This window comes from Aythya fuligula, chromosome 10 (genome assembly GCF_009819795.1).
Source record: "Aythya fuligula isolate bAytFul2 chromosome 10, bAytFul2.pri, whole genome shotgun sequence".
NCBI classification, from domain to species: Eukaryota; Metazoa; Chordata; class Aves; order Anseriformes; family Anatidae; genus Aythya; species Aythya fuligula.
Window position 1 is genome coordinate 15,851,680 of NC_045568.1, and position 17,258 is coordinate 15,868,937.

The 17,258-nt window shown below is 41.7% G+C and overlaps 1 protein-coding gene across 1 annotated transcript in view; it reads left to right on the forward strand.

The window, feature by feature from the left end:
* Positions 1–17,258, forward strand: part of SLC25A26 (solute carrier family 25 member 26) — an 85,110-nt gene that overhangs the window by 12,853 nt on the left and 54,999 nt on the right. Inside the window, exons 4-5 of the mRNA XM_032193851.1 lie at positions 6,457–6,561; positions 7,952–7,999. Coding sequence (XP_032049742.1) covers positions 6,457–6,561; positions 7,952–7,999 — 153 coding nt within the window. The remainder of the gene's footprint in view (positions 1–6,456; positions 6,562–7,951; positions 8,000–17,258) is intronic.

Genomic DNA, 17,258 nt, shown 5'->3' on the forward strand with positions numbered 1-17,258 from the left:
GCAGACAGTTCTGTATGGTGAATTCAGGGCCTTCCATTCTTTGGCTTTAAGGCTTTCTGTGTTTAAGAGGGGTAGCAACTGATGATTCAAGCGTCAGCCTGATTAATGAAGATAGACTGGTATTTCTAAAGCTATTCAGGTGTCTGATTTCTGCCACTCAAGGGCTGAATCCAACTGTGACTCAGGAACTTCAAACTCCGTGGGACACTTGGTCTGTACTGCAGTGGAGAGAGCTGAGCACCAATTTCTGCTGTCTGAGGACAGAAGGTACCGGTCAGTTACCGAGGTGTAGCTGACAAAGCTGATGGAGAGGTAGGCAGGGAGACCACAGCAAGAGAGGTAGGGCATCTGGCTGGGCAATTGAAGAGCCATGTTTGGGGAAAGAAATCTGAGAGCCCATGCTGAGAGGGCTGCTGAAGCATCCAGCTGAGGATTTCAGGCAGTAGGGGTGAAAGGGCTCAGTCAAGATGGCCTGTGTGAAGGAAGAAGCGTTTGGAGGTGCGGGTGATGCTCTGAAGCAGGAAAAAGGGGGCTCTGGAAAGCATTAATAAGGAGCTGAGTTAGCTTTGACAGTGACAAAGGATGAAACAGCACCCTGCTCAACAGTTGGGCAAATTCCAAGCAGAGCCCTCGAAGGTGGAAAGTTGGAGGAAGCCAAAAACATTTGTGCAGAAGCTCCAGTTTTCCAAATGCCTGCGCCGTTCGGTCCATGCGCATGGTCTCATCTCTGAAATAGTATGTTTTTAAGCCCTGGGAAGTGCAGAGATCTGAGGGATCTTGCTGGGTGAGATTGCTCTTTGAAGAAATGCTTCCTGCCAGCATGCAGGGGAGCTGCAGTTAAATTAATGAAGGCCCTATTGTGTTAGTCAGAGGAAAAGACTGGACGAAGAGGTTGGTCTTGTCTGAACTTTCCTATCCAGAGCCCATTAGTCAAAACTTATTCTCTCTGTGGGCTTTAAATTAGGAGTGGAGGCACTTGTTCATGACCCCAGCAGCTTTGCACAGGACTGAATTTAACTCTGCTGGAAGGGCACAGCCATGCTGTGCGTGAGCGTGGGAGGGGAAAGGAGGATTTAAATATTCTGAGGTTTCATTTTGAAGATGAACACTTTTTCTCTGGGGCTGGCACTTAAAGCAGAAACTGAGAGCGCACAACACATGTAATGGGCAGACCCCGTTGTCCCCGGGGACAATTTCCTCATTAAAATAGGTGTTAACGCTTCAGTTCTCCTCTTCCATTGTGCTTTAGCAGGTAGCAGAGCCTGCTGACAAGCACGTGTGGAAGGGCTTGCCTGAGTTTGTGATCCACAGCAAATTACAGACCATGCTGACGCTTTTTTTCTGCTTTGGTCAAAAGGGCAGCAATTATTTAGATGAACACTTACTGATGTTTGAACCGTTAAGGGTCTGTGATTGCAGCAGTTCAGGCTTCTCTGTTCAAAGAAAATATGAGACCAAATGACAAATGTGTATTTCATTTATCCCTGTTCTCCTGTTAATTTTCGTGGTGGTGGAAAGGTTACGGCAGCTCACCTTCTGCCTGCAGGTACATCCCTTGCTCCCGCCTCCGCCAGTACTGAACGTTTCCAATCCCAGACTTGTGGCCAGAGTTTAGAAACAATTATCTGGAGGATAAAGTACTTTGGTAATCTCATAACACTGCATTGAAAACACTCGTTTTTTCTTTTCAATGAATCTCTGAAGAACCAGCTATTACTTCTCAGTATTTGGAGAGGCATGGGAAGTTGAATATGAGTCTTGTCGAGAGACAAGCCTTAAACCAAGATGGGGCATCTGACACAGAAATTGAGGTGCTTGTATTGTGTCATGTTTATTAACCTGTTTTGGGAAGCTGCATTTTTTTGTAAACAAACCAACCTGAACTGTAAGGTAGCTTTTGTTTGCAGGAGTGCCACCAAGGCTAACGCAAAATGAATTTAAAACAAAAGTAAGCTAACAAAACCAACAAATCCAAGCAAACAAATGTATTCTGTTTTTGCTTCTTCCCTTTGAATGGGTTTTTAGAGTTCAATTTTTCTTGGCTTTTCTGCATTGTGTTGCTGCAGGCAATCTCTCTGACCTTCAAGAACGGGGTGGAAGATTAGGGTTTTGTTTCCAGATTGACTACAGCCTAAACATATGTCCTTTGATAACTCAAACTCTTTGTCGTCATTTCCCTGCAGCGGCTTTTTCTCCTGAGTGGCTTAGTGATTGTCCTGGGATTCTGAGGGTTGGGTTGAAGTCTGCTTTCTGGATATGAAGTTGTGTAGTGTCATGTGTTAGGTTCCAATTTGATTAAGAACAAATTCATGCAAATGATACCTAAGAATAACTCTCCTCAGGTATGTTCCTTTAGTTCCGTCTGAAGTTATTAAATTATATTTATGTGGGGAACATCAATTAAAGCTTCCCAGCCTACTCGGACAGATAAAGTTATTAAAAGTAACCTCCTGCTCAGAAAAATTAAAAATCCTTTGGGAAGTGTGTTCTAAAGGGTTTACAGCCACAACACAGACAAGTTTTCTGGAGCTTATCACCTGTTTCTGTACCCAGTTTTCAAAGCAGGCTTAGGCATGGAGGTCAGAGACTTGTTGGAGTCGCTGAGTGCATGTCCCTAAACCACCAGCCACTAACATGTTCCAGAAAACTTCTCTGTCCTCAGACTACTCTTCTCTTCTCCCCATTTGCAGCTGAATAGCTGGCTAATTACAGCATGGAAAAAAATTGGTCTTGATCCTCACCCCGGTCCCTAACAGTGCAGAGAACAGATCAGCTTGTTAGCCAAGAGCTCAGCAAGTGCCAGCGGCTTTGCAGATTGGGCTCTTGGTCTTTGTGCTTTGGTCTTAAGAGTATGGGCATTATCTCTCTCTTATTAAAGTGCTCAGACTTTAATAGGAGCTTTAAAGTTTGTGAGCCAGATCATCTGCTGTGCAAGGTCCATGCCAGGCTGCAGAAGGAGATGTTTTCTCAAGCTGCTCCACTTAAAGGTACAAAGCTGCGAGTTGTGGTGCACCAGCTGTGTCCCCGGATCTGAGAAAAACCTGCCCTGCAGACACCCAAAGGCATAAACCCTTACCAGCAACCGTAACACCTGCTCTTCATTCTCACTAATGTTTCTGGATAGAGCTCCTGCACAGATCAAGCATGCAAGGTTAGTGTAGCTGCCTGAAAACAAATGCACAAATGTGACATCGTTGTCTTGGATTCTCTACTCAGTCCTACGGAAAAATCAGCCATGTAGAAAATGATTAGCCAGGGGCACAAAGGGTGGAACCAAAAGGCTGATAATTTACCTGAGATTTATTAATATTTGGGTAATAAAAAAGATACAGTTCTGAAGACCAGGAGGAGTTGTGCTCTTTTTGTAGCATGCCTGATTTTCTTTTACCTATAGCCACATAGAAATAGATTTCTGTATCTAACTTCTCATCTACTGAAACAAGCTGTTTAAATCAGTATGTATAAAGAAGCTTTGTGTTGATTTTAGTGGATTTTTGAGACTTTAAAATGCACTGGTCATACTTCAGGGTCAGTTGACACACTGGTCAGAGCAATCAGGGAAGTCTGGTTCCAACATAAATCTGACCAGGAGATGGCAGCCTTGATGCACACAAGGAGTATCTGAAAATAAAAATGCTTTTTCCCGAACCGACAGAGGAAAAGAAATTACCTTCATTTAATGGGAAGATTATCTAGGTATTGCTAAGACAGTATAATGTTAACAAAATAATCCCATTTTAGCTTTTGTCTCTAACTGGCTAATGCAAGTCAGTGAATTAAAAATGTACCTAGGTTTGCATCTGAACACTTGAGTCACGAGTTTGGCCTGGTAATGATTGAAGACAATGACTTTGAAATTCAGTACTCCTCTTCTTCTTGTTTGTGTTTTTGTTCAGAAGTGTTTGTAGTGTTAAAAGACTGGACAGATAATAGATGGTAATAGTCACTTTGGTTTACCTGCTGTGTAAACAAATAATAGTGATGCTTTCAGCTGCAAATTAGGGTTTTACTCAAGCTTAGAGCTAAAACTCCTTGAGCTTCTTTTTCATCGTTTCTTTCCTGCCCATGTAGTACGTGTATGTATACCTGTGAGATGGACTGAAAACTGGAGAATTGCGTTAGCAGACAGGGAGAGTAAGGAAGGACTTCATAGGGCGGTACTCATTGATGCCCTGAACTTGGTCTGTAGGATCTGCATTCTGGATTCCTGGTCCCGTCGACAGGCAGGAATTGTGCTCGGCTCCACAGCTTGCTCGGAGGAAAGAGCATGGCCCTGTCAATTGGGTGCTGTTGTCGGATGCCTTAATGCAGGCTGAGGCAGCTGAGAGCCCGCTTCTGAACCCTCTCCATTGCTGGCTACGTGGTTGTTTGACAGAAAGCTAGCTCGTCACTGGGCCATCCCTCAAACCAGCAGGATTCACCAGGAATGGCTGAGTTTGGCAGGTTGTATCGCACTCTTCTGTGGCAAGCTACAGGCTACACCTATGTGAACAGCAGTGAGTAAAAAGTAACCTGTTGGGTTAGACTGGTTACGATTCTTTGCACCCATCTGTCCCAGCCTGCAACTTTATTTCACCGTGTGGGCTGGTGAGAGGTGTGACATTGGCCTTCCTACTTCCCTTCTAAAGAGCGGTGTTGACTGACATCAAAAGGCTGTTTGAATCCTTATTGCTGGTAAGGTGCCCGTGTAGAAGCAATTAAGGTAGCACGCTGTAAGTTTGGGTGCACGCTGGAAATGTCACCGTGCAGCCTGACGTGGGCAGTTGAGGCTCGCAGCTTTCCCTTTTCACAGTCCCCGAAGTGCCCCATGGAGGCAACCTGACGGCGGAGCCTGGCTGACACGAGCCTGTATATTCCTTTCATAACAGCACAATGTAATCACTGCTTTTGTTCTTGTGCAGCCAGAGATTCCCTTCTAAGCTCAAATTCAAATGGGAGAAACATCAAAGTTAGTTTGAAATGCAAGGCACCCCAAGTAGTCCGGGGAAATGGAGCCATCGCTTTGTAGCCACCCTTCTCTTGCCGAAACAGCAGCACCCAGGTGTCAGAAAGCCACACCGCCTTCTTTGTCTGCTCGTGGCCAACTAGATTGTTTTCATCCCAGCCTTTTTAAAGTTTTTCTCCTGCCTCCATATTCGTAAGGAATAAAAAGCTAATATAAGGACAGGGGGTGTTATGAAGCATGAAGTTCTATAAATATTTATGCTGAACTATCAAAAAACTTGACAGTTCTTATTTTCTTGACATATTGGGGTCACTTGTTGTTTTTGACCCTGAGGATTGAAGAGCACATGGAGTTATATCTGTTTGTAATGACTTCTGGATATTGTTGTCTGGTAAACTTGTAGGAATATAACAGGATAACAGACTTTTTCTTAGTCTCTGCGAAAATGGAACTTAAACTTTACACAGTGTTACCCACGAGTGATCATTCAAGTTACATCGCACTTGTGTGTCTGTGTCTGGCACTGAATTCCTGAATTTCAACTCTTGGTGGCATATGTGATCACCTTTCCTGCTAGGAACCAAATTCACTGTAGTGGGTTGCTCACCCCAGCACAGGAAAGGACCGAAGAAAGTCGAAAGCCTAGCAAAGGGCCCTGGCATCTCCGGTGTCGTGCCACCAGTCCCAGCACTGTTTTAAGTATCCCCGGGATCAGCTGAAGACAACAACTTCTCCTAAAAGTTTACGTGCTGGTGAACAGGCATTTTGTAGAGATGAGGCTCATAACTCTGACACCTCAGTGTCCTCGTTTCTCAGAATTATGTGCATGCAGTCTTAACTCTTACCTGAAATTGTGGTGGCAGGTGAGCATTTTAAAGCCAGGTTTAGCTATTTCATAAAAGCTAGAGATTTATGGCAGTAGCCACATTATTTCGTCCAGCTACAAGGGCCTTTCTTGCCTAGTTAAGTTCATTACGTAGAAAAGAATCAGTCTGATGCTTCACCTTGAATGAAGTCCGGTGTGTTTGAAGGTAAACCTTGAGTGTGTTGTTTGCATCTAACACTAACTGGAGCATCTTTTGCTGTCAGTCACTAGAGGGCACAATGGAACTATCTACGAAATTTGTTCTTCCAGTCCCAGATCTGCAGATTAGAGCTGTGAAAGTAGGGGAGATTTTCTTGTAGCTGCCAAAAACCAGGATGGCTTCAAAATTCTGGTTTCATTAATGATTTGTCTCATCCAAACCTACTTCTGTTTTGGAGGTTAAAAACTGAAGTGTTATTTTCAAGGGTGCTTAATTTTCTGTTAGTACAGTTTCACCTTCTGGAAGCACGTAGCTCTGAGAGCAAACACATAAGCACCTTATAAACAGCTTTTAAGTTCAACTCATATAATTACAAAAATTATTTCCTGGTTTCTCAGGTTTCTGTACTGGGAACAAACTCCAAACGCGTCAGCTGTATGAAGGCAGCAAAAGGAATTGCTCCCTGATTGTATCGCTCTTTTGCAGGTTGCATGCCTCATAAGGGTTCCATCTGAAGTTGTCAAGCAAAGGGCCCAAGTTTCACCTTCTGCAAGTACCTTTCGGATTCTTTCCCACACCTTGTACCATGAGGTGAGTTCAGAGCAAAATTTCAAAGAAGTTGCTTCATTCTTCCCACTGATGCTGTACATGTGCAGAAGCATTACTACAATTTTATTCTTTCTCAGCACTTTTCCAAAAATTCTTCTGTTCCTGGAAGCAGTAGGCATGTTAATGTTTAAGGGAACCAAACCCCACACCTCCCCCATGTGTGTGCACTTAAATGCACACACATGCAAACTTTAAACAACTTTTTCCTCCTCTTTTTATATTGGGCACCTACAAAAAAAAAAAAAATAGCTGTGAAAAGATCTACTTGGATATATCTAAACAGCCCTTGTCTGTGACAGCAGGACATCAAGACCCTGTATCTAAGGTTTGCTGGCTGGTTTTCAGTTTTTGAAGCAGGTTTCGGGGGAGATATCTTAAAGGCACCATTTCAGAGAGGCTTCAGGAGAGAAATGAATGCACTTCCAGTATCGGTAACTTTTGAAAAATCAGAATTATTGTCATCTCTTCAGTACTGTTTCTTTCTGGAAAACCTGCCTGCCGCTGCTTTTACTGCGTCTCAAAAGGGCATTTTTCAAATTCTATCCCATAAGAGAAAGTGATTCCTGAAGATACTGTGGGGAAAAATGTTATACAAGTTTCCATGTATAAATGCCAGGAAAAGGAAGACATATATATGACCCTTTAATGATTCAGTTGTTTTTTTTAGTTGCTTGCAAATGAATACTATTTTGATAACCCTGTATGAGAGGGTCCCTGGAACTTCACTCTGTGATTTGGTCGTTCTGCTCTAAAAGCTGGTGCTCTCCAGATTGTACTCTTTTCTCCTTTGTAGCTGACCAAAGAACTGTAGGATTTGATAAACATCCAAGAAACTGTCCTGTAAGATATTAAACCTAATTTTATATGTACATTTAAAAAGAATTCTTAATTGTTTTGCATATTATTAGCTGGTTAAAAATACAAAATATATTCATAAAAGCTGTGAATCAAAGGTAAGGAGTTGGATGTAAGTTGTCATCCTGTGTGTTCACTTTAGGTAGGCTGCTTAAGCAGAAGAGGAGTAGTTTCAAAATATATGGAGGATAATGGATGCTTGCCCAGGATTAGTCAAGCAGAACTTGGAGTAATGTGTTTCTGTGCTATCTTTTAATTTTAACTGTAAGGTATATTTTCTTCTCTGTAACTGATTATTGTGAACAGTGTGTAAATGCTTTTTGAAATGAACATAAAACTGCCCAGCACTGTAAATCACAGAATACAGCATACAATGCTATAATCAATATAGTCAATTTGTAAGAAGTCAGGTCTGACACTAAGTAAGGCTGCACTGCTTGCCTTGTAATCACCAATAAATTGTGGTCTTTGACAAACTAATTCCCTATAGCTGATGCTTTCTTTTGTTGGTTTACAGGGTATTCAAGGACTTTATCGGGGTTATAAAAGCACGGTATTAAGAGAGGTAAAACACTTGTCTTTCCTTCTTTTTTTTTTTTTTTTTTTTAAACATTGATTCCTTTCCCTCACTTTTTTTTCTGTTCACTAACAAGAGGTGGTGGTAGTACTAGTAGAATTGAGATCAGTTGCCCTAACCATATTCTGTAAATATTAGCATATTTCATTCCAGGTAAGTTACCAGCCTGTAATTTAAATAATTACTGATGACATGCCTTAGAGAAATCTATGATACATGCAAAAAGTCAGCTACCTTCCTGTCTCTTACTTTTGTTGCTGCTAAATTGTAAAAGAATGGAAATATACGTATTAACACGATGAAAACCATAAAATTAAAGCACTGGAAACTTCAAGTCTCGTGGTTGCATCATGTGAAGTATATAATTCAACAATGGTGAACTGGTGGCATCAGGCCAAGTTTGGCACAGATTTAGGCTTTCTTTAAATGTGTTTGTCAGCAGATGCCAAGAGATTATCTGTCATCTGTATATAGGGAGGATTGTGTGCACTTTTTTTTTTTCTCCTGAATGTGTGAAAGAAATGCATTTAGTCATCCAGCCTGTGGATCTGATATGGCATTACTTAACTGCAAATCAGAAGTACTTCACTGGTGGGAAAAACGGAGCTAAAAATATTTTGGCCTGCTTGGCAGTAAATAGTTCCTAAACTTAAAATCTCTTCATAAACAGACTACCAATTTTAGGATTAGTGTCATGGAAGTGTTTGATACGCTGTGTGGACTGAAGGCATTACAAAAGAAATAGAAAAGTTCTTCTGTTGGCTTTTGTGACCCTGGTTTGGACCCACTGAAAGTGGTGGGCGGGCAGAGGCTCTGATCTTGTTGTGCAGCGTGTTCTCATGGCTTCAGTTATGGATTTAGTTTGTGCTCAGTGCTGGCGCTCTTCTTGTGCAGCTGGAACTGTGGCACCTGAGATCTGCCCACAGCAGTCCCCATGTGGGCTGACGGCCTTCATAGCTCTGACTTTTAGATCTTTAAATGACATCTGTGTGACTTCTTAACAGCTCTCATTTAGGACATTGATTGCCCCTATGATTTCCCTGAACCTTTAACTTTTTTTTTTTTTTTTAATTTAAAGAATTTCCTAACATTAATGCTTTTATAAAATGTATGTAGTCTTCTCTAAGCTGTTTCAGATTAGCCAGTAGATAGATTTCTTTTGGCCTTTAACATACGCTGATAAACTCCCAATCCAAAACAGCTTTAAAAATCACATCACAGGTGGTAGATCATCTTTTGACAAAGCAGAGTTTTCTCCATGAGTACCTCAAATAAAGAGGCAAGGCTTGATTCATATGAAAACGTAGCAGCTATTTTTCAGAAAGGGTTATTTACTTACAGTGTTCAGTGTGGCACGTGGGGGTTTGTTCTCTCCTTATATAGCTCAACTGAATAAACTAGGTTTAGATCTCTGCTTTTCTTTTTTTTTTTTTCCCTCCAGATTGGTTGGATGTGTTGCCATTGATAACAAAGCTAGTTGCAGAGGCTTTTTAAGCCTTCATTCAGTAGCTCTTCTTTAAAAAGCCTTTCTTCTTGCTGCAAACTATTTTTAGGGCACTTAGGTTAGCCAGTTCTTGTTACAACGTAGGATAAAGATGGATATTACCTAAAAATAAGAAATCCCAAATTTAGTGTTCTCCAAAGTGCTGAGAAATGACAGTGCACTTCGGTTTATTTGAGCAGTTCTGAGTATTTCAAAAATTAGTTGCTTTTGCAGAGATGACACCTGCTTTTCTGAAATGTATCCCGCACCATAGCTTCATCCTGTACTTATTTTCTGGCTCACTAAACACGTGTTATTCACTCAGATTTCATTTGGCGACGGGCAAAAAAAGGCCAACGAGTCATTTTGATTTCTCTGAGGGGTTCTGAATAAATGAATAAATTTAGGTGCCATTGAATACAGATTTTGCATACTAACAGGTAGATAAAACACACGGTTACAACTGGGTGCTGTTCTCCTTAAAATTTGTTTTGACATATGTCAGGGTGGTAATTAATTTGCAGACCATATTCATGGCACAGTGTGTGACCCTGCTGAGATAACTTTGTTTACTCAAAATGGCAGCACTTTGTTGGAAATTTAATGGGGGTCCTCTCCATTATGTATATTCATAAAAGATCCTTCAGAACTGATTTCTGTTGAAGTATTGCTTTTCAGGGGAGTCTGTCCGATAGAATGAGAAATAAATGATCACCAAATGAAATGTGCTTTCTTTTCAAAATGAAACAAATCATAAGTGATGTCTTTAAAAATAAAATAAAAAAAATCTTTGAATTTAACAGCCAGTTAAGGCCATTGCATTTTCAGACCACTAAATACATAAAGCAATATCCATACAAGTAGGAGCTGCATGCTGAACCTCCAGCTGGAACCACTCTAAGCCTGATGTTTAATCTTGATATTTTCTCCTCTATTGAAATACACTTCCTTTAGGGAAAGTCTTTATTTTCAGATAAAAATCTATATTAATTTGTTGTTGGACACATCCAGGTAGCTGCATGACATCTGTAGACTCCAGCTGAATTTTACGCTTATAGAGTTCATTTGTATGTTTTGTTTTTTTATTTAGACAAAACCCTTTGTTTAGTTACAGCAGAGCGGGATTTTGGGTAAAATGGTTTCAATGAACAATTTTTCATTTAAAAAAAAACAGTAATGGAAGAGGCTGTGGATATTGATGCTTCGAAGATGGCGATGTTCTTGCACAGACAAAATTCTTGAGCCAGATTTTGAGATGTTGGTTTTAGATTTTGCATATTACATAAAGCAGGTATCAGTGCCTGGACAGAGATCTGCTTGCCAGTTGCTTGGACTTAAATGAAAATGAGTTTGAATGTTTATAAAAGGAATGCAATCTTGAAATCTCTTCGTTTTCCCATAGCATTGTAGATCTTTTCAAGGCAGCCTTATTCTTTTCTGTGTAATTTGCATTAGCTGCTGTGCTGCTTCTGTTCTGGTGCGAGATGGTTGTTTCACCCTTCACTTTTGATTTTCATTCCTTCTCTTATCCCCCTTTATCTTTTCAACGGAATACCTTCTGTACAGACAAATATCAGAAAAGAAGGAAGATGGTTAAATGTATAATGCTTTTGGAAATACCTTTGTTTGAGTGAGTCTCAGTGGAGGATAAACTGTGAAGTTTTGACTGTGCTGTTTTCACCTGCTCTGAACTAATCCTAAAATCTGAAGGAAAACAAGGTATGGTGCATCATTCTTTTGGCAGTAGTAGCTTGCAAGAGACACCAGTGCTCCGAGAGGAAAGCTTTTGTGACAAAGCACAAAGTGAGAGTATGGTTATTAAGCTGTTGAATGAGACTTTGAAATAATGGCAGAAATCTGAGGCTGTGAAAAGATGTGGAATTCCCATGATGTCACTTCCAAAGCAAATCAAAGCGAGAATTGGCCTTTCTTGTGGTCACAGTATGGCAGCGTGCACTGGTGCGCAGACTGGATCGTGCTGCTAAGAGCAGTCAGCGAGCAGGTAAACGTCGTCATGTTTTCCAGAAGAGAGTTCATTTGTAAAATCTCCTGCCATCTTATAACAAGGCAGGAGTAGGCTGTAAATGCACTGTAAATCCTCTAGAATTTCTTAATGGGAATGTAGTTCTGCTGCTGAGATCTTATATAAGCAAATGGAGCCAGATTTTTAATTCCTGCATAATTCATTTTATTAACTATGACTGAGTAGAACATCTGTTAAAATTCCATAATGTTCAGTTCATGGGAAAAAGACAGAAGTTCCCTTTGGAGTTTATCCATTTCCATTAATGTTACAGGAGCCTAGCAGATGTCTTAAAGGACACTATTATGAACGGGAAGACAACGCAAGAGAATGAAGTGCATTGTCCAGTTCCACCGTGTGCAGCAGCTTGCTGGACAGTGAGTCACGTTACTCTCTGCGTGTTTGTATGAAGGGTTCAGCTTTGCACAGCTGAGAAGTGCCACACTTAAATGTGGTGTCCCTTCTGTTGCAAATTGCTGTAAAAGTGGTTTGGGAGAACTGAGTGGGTGCTTTGGTTTTAATCTAGGTTGTCACTGCTAGAAATATTGCAGAGGGATTGGGCCCTAACTCAGGATTAGGGGCGAAAGGAGCTAAAATGGATATTGAACTCGTCCTCCATCCCTTTGTCTTTAAGGAATCGATGTTTATAATTCACGTATGACTTGAAAGGAGGCAGAGAATTGCTTTCAAATGACAGTCCTTGCCGTGCAGGTAGCTCTGCTTGTTGTTTGTATTGCCTCAGAGACTTCTCTGAGAAAATTCGGGCTCTTGGCTTTTAATGGCCTCCATTCAGGGGGGCAGTAATGATGAGTCCCTGAGCAGTGGTGTTTGAGAGCTCATCTCAGGGCTCAGAGTTCGATGGATAATTTGATAAATCTGAAAAATCTGAACCCACTCTTGTGTAGCATGCTGTTGGTCTTACTGCCAGGGAGGTAACCTAGCTGTGATTTCTGGGAGTACGAACTTTGAGAATTAGTACAGCTGTAGGGTTGGCTGGAGGACACACGTTTCTTTGTTTTCCTTCGGTGTGTGCAGGTCGGAGCCCTGAGTGAGCACAGGCAGATCCTGCTGCTCTGGGGGGAGACAGCACTCTATGCCATATTAATTTGGGGCAAGAGGAGGAGAATTAGTTAAAAGTAAACCGCTGCATTAATGAGTGGCGGCAGTGCTCTGACAAACAGGTAACGAGCTCAAGCTTTCTCCAGTCTCCAAAACCCCAGAGGTAACATCTCCTGAGGCAGAGGTACTGTGGGCAGTACAACTGGTGGCCTGTCACAGTGCCCCCATCAACAGGGATGGGGAGGACATGCAGTGCAGCCCGTACAGGTGACTGACCAAAACCCCGCTCTTAACTGACTGACTACCAGTGAGAAGGTGAGAGGCACTCTGAAGCAGCTGGAAGCAAAATGAGTCTTAAAGACACACCTGCTGCCTTTTCCTAAATTTAAAGGGTCAAGGAACAAAGGATGCTGAAAAGGTTATGTATAAAAATGTGGAAGCCAGCTGAGATATGTTAAAACATTGTTGACCGAGCAAGGGAGGGGATCTCTGAGGGCTGAGCTCGATAGAGAACAGTCTGCAAACAGGGAGCCTAGTTTGTTTATCCACCAGAGGTAGTTTTGCATGCTTTTCTTTTGTTAGGACATCTTTATATAAATATCCTGTTCTCCTAGCTGTTAGATTTTTTTTTTTAAGTTTATCTCTGTTGCTGTAGGACAGAAAGAATGTTATTAAGACATTCTTTTTCTTGCACAATTAAATCTTTGATCTTCTATCATTCTCTGTATTACAGAGCAGATGTCGATTGAAATGGGCAAACAGGACACTATCTTAATACAATATTTGGAAAAATAAACATCCTCTCTAATGAAATATGTGCAGTATCTGTCTTTTGTTACTTTCTGGAAAACTGAGTTGGCTTTACTTTATTTTGGGATTCTAGAGAGGTTAGTTTTAACCAGGAATTTGCCAGGCAAGATCCGTAAGACTGGGGGTTTTGCCTTGTACTGAGCAACCAACGTTTCTTAGGCTTGGGTGTTTCCATATAGAATAAGTCTCACAGAAGGGTTGGGAACTAGAAAATGGATTAATTTAGTCCCTGCCATGTGAGAAATTATGCAGAAGTTATGCAACGTGATTAATAGGAGGAAAGTTGGGAGCGGAAAAAAGAATCTCTCTGCTCCCTCCTGCCCATAACGCCGCTGTGTTTTGGAATGTGTGTTACTGGAGTTGTACCAGGTATCTGGTAGGGCACCTGTATCTTCCTAGGTATCTGTGCTCAATGGATTTTGATTTAGGAAGGTATGTAAGGGTTAAAAGTGATTCTTGTGGTGTAAGAGCAGGAGACAGCTCCGTGCTCCGGTGTAAAGGCTCAGGCACATCCAGGTGCTCAGGACCTGGAACAACAACAAATGTACAAAGGAAATAACTGTCCTTCGTTTTTGTGGGTTATTCATCACACTCCTTACTTTCTGCAGTAACTGGAGTAGTATTCGGAAATTAAAGCGGAGATCTAAAAAGGCTTTGTGTAGGTTTTGTGACCTGCTTGAATGGTAAATAAACTGGCCAGGATGGGCAGAGACGGAAAGCAAATTCCCTGTAAAGTTAATGGGGGGGATTTTTTTTTTTTTTTTTTTTTTTGGTTAAGCATGTGCAGTGATCCCAGATTTGCCAGCTGAATGTGCTCTTTCTCAGGCTGGGTGCAGCATCCACGTTCATCGGTTAGAAGCAAAATGCAGCCATCCTTTCTGCCCCTGGTAAATCAATTTTTACCAGAGCATACAATTAATAGGGTCTCTGACATCAGTGGATATCTTCATCTGAAAAGAATTTCATATATGCACAATGTTTCTATATTTGGAAGACTATAGCCTTGCATCTAGGCTCTCCAAACAGACAAAACACTTCCAAAAACTGTGCAGTAAAAATGGCTTATGTGGTTTGGTAATGCAGATGCTTTCCAAATGGAAGTGTATGCAAGCAGCATCTTGCAGGAAGCATATTTCACCGCGTGCTTGAAATAGAGGTACTGTTCCCGTACTTTTTCTAAGCACCTCACTAAAGCATACTTGCAAGTGATGTTTTCTGCATTGTTCTTGATGTAAGGAACACATTTTGTGGGTCGGTAGTGACATTGTGGGCAAAAACAAGTCGGGAAGAGGAAGATGCTTGACTCTGTTTTTTCTTCATGCTGTAAAACCTTTGGTTGGTTGTTGGCTGTTTTTTTTAAACAACCTAAGAACTGTTCTTTGCATTGGTTTCCCATGAGTTTTGTTTGGCAGTGGTTTGGAGAGCATATTCCATGTGCTGTTTCTAGTGGAGAATGTCCATGTGAACCTTGTTTCCCCACCGTAATAGGAGGGAGGACAGGCAACAGATGACTCCTCATGGTTAAAAGGAGGAGAAAAGGCTTAAAGTAGTAAAAGCAATAGGTAGCAAATAGAAGCAATTATAGAAGATACTTTTTTTTTTTTTTTTTTTTTTTTTCAATTTTATCTTTTATCTGGTAGTATTATTGGGTGAATAACATTTAAGTTTTCCAAAGCAAGCTAAGTGTGTTATAGTTAATGGGATAGTTCTATCTTCAGATATCTGGGATTTCTCTGTATGGGATATCTCTGTATGATTGCAGCCTGGTGGCATGGCACTGAAGTCCTGTCATGTCTAGTCGGATTGGAGAGTTCTGCCTACTTCTGCAATTTGGCTGCCCGTAACACTTGTGACTGTTCAACAGCAAAAAAGAATCGTATAAAAACGTGGGGAATTTTTGGCTGAGTGGCCGATCCCAGTTTTAATTCCACAGCTACATTCCTCTACGGGCAACTGTATTTTGTCTGCCTGGATTCTTTCTGTGGCTCTCAGCAGGAGACGAGGGTTCCTGCTTTTCTACGCTGTGCAGTAACTGTGCAGATGGCTGATGAGTTCCCGGGCTGGATCCGGTGCAGGCTGCGTTTCGTTTGTGGCTGTGCTGAAGCAGGTTCTTATCTAACTGTAAAAAGATAGGGGCGCGTGTGTGGCATAGCTGCTTGTATAAAATCTGAACAGAGACACGCATGCATATACATGTAAAAAACGGCGTTGTTTTTAATAATTCCTTATCAAGGGTCTTGCACTCTCTAAGGCAAATCGTCCTCTCAGTGTGTATGATGGGTCTGGAACAGCAAGCAGTTTGGCAATACGGGACATGCTTTCAAGGATGAAATTCTTGCCTGAAATAGACCAAAAAAAGACTTTTACAGTGAAAGATTTCCATGTACAGAACGATACTACTGTCACTATTAACAGCAATTATCTGGTTTTCCTACTTGGGGCAGCTATTGCCTGGTTTTCTCTACATCTGCTGAAGAACAGAAAACTCAGCAGTCCAAGATCAAAAGCATTTTCCCCAAATTCCTTGCATGATATTCTCTCAAGCAGCAGTTCTGCTTTAACACAAAAAGCTGAGTGTCTGCTCTGGCCAAGAGATGTGCTTCGGGACTTGAGGGTGCAGAGTCCTGGGGAGCTTTCTGCTCAGCCTTGGGCTTGGCGCTTAGCACTTGGGAGCTTCCAGCCTCACGTTGAATGGTGACAGCCTTCTTGCATTCTCTTCTATCAGAAAGATGATGATTGCTGTAGCATGTGGAAATAGTTCAGCAAGAGAAAGGTCTGCGGGCATTGCCTGGTGAGCTCTAGTGACTTGTTTGGAAGTGGACCCCCCCCTTTCTGCTAGGAGTTTAGCATCCCAGTGACTTAAAGCATTGCAGAGTGGTGGGCTCTGAACTATGGTTCAGAGGGCCTGATGCGTGCCAGCTTCTGCTGGGTCTGACCCAGGGTGAGGAACCTCTGGCAGTAGGATGGGGCAGACAGATGGAAAAATCTCTTAAATCATCCCAGCGTTGGTTCTAGGAATCCATTGTCCATACCCTTGATATGAAAGCTCAGATCTGCACGTGTCCATAATACCGTGCCCGTCAGCAGTACTGGTTTTGGTGGCAGCCTCGGCGCTTGACTTACTGTTTGTGCAGATTTTTGAAGGCAACAGCAATCGTGATTTTCATCTGTAGGTACACCAACAGAACTGGAGGGATGGAGCTAAAACATGCAGAAGAGAAGAAACTGATTTTAATTTAGATTGCTGCTGCTGAAACCGGGCTTCATTTAGCCATAAATAATTCCACCCAACCCTGATGCGTTGCTAGATTTTAAATTCTTTTCTACGTTTATCTGTACACATGCACGTATGTATGGATAGAATGCTTGCTCTGTTGCTTGTTAGATTACGTATGTATACATCAAACTAAGTGTTAGGCACCAACTGAGAGATATGAAGAGTTGAAACTGAAAACCCAAGATTGTGGATGAAGGTGTGGAAAAACAGAGCAGACCTGCCGCAGAGCTTATTTAATTTAGCACGATTGTGGTAAATTCCGTGTTCCCCCACTCCATGTTTTGGAAGTACGGCCCTTGTGACAGCTGGCTACAAGAGTGGCTCTTCCAAGTGGTTAACACAGGTGACACCACAAATTTCTTTTGAAAACCCAGCTTATTTTTATCTTGCAGGAAATAAGTTTTGATTCCACTGTTGTGAGCAGAGGAGATGTGACACTCCCCCCATCCCAAAAAACAAAACACAACAAAGAAAAACAACCAACCAAACAAACAAAATGCTTAAAGCCAAAGTCATACCTAGCCTCAGAACATTTTAAGGGCCAGATTCAGCTGGATTTAGCTAACCAAATAGATGAAACAACTTGCTTATTTAT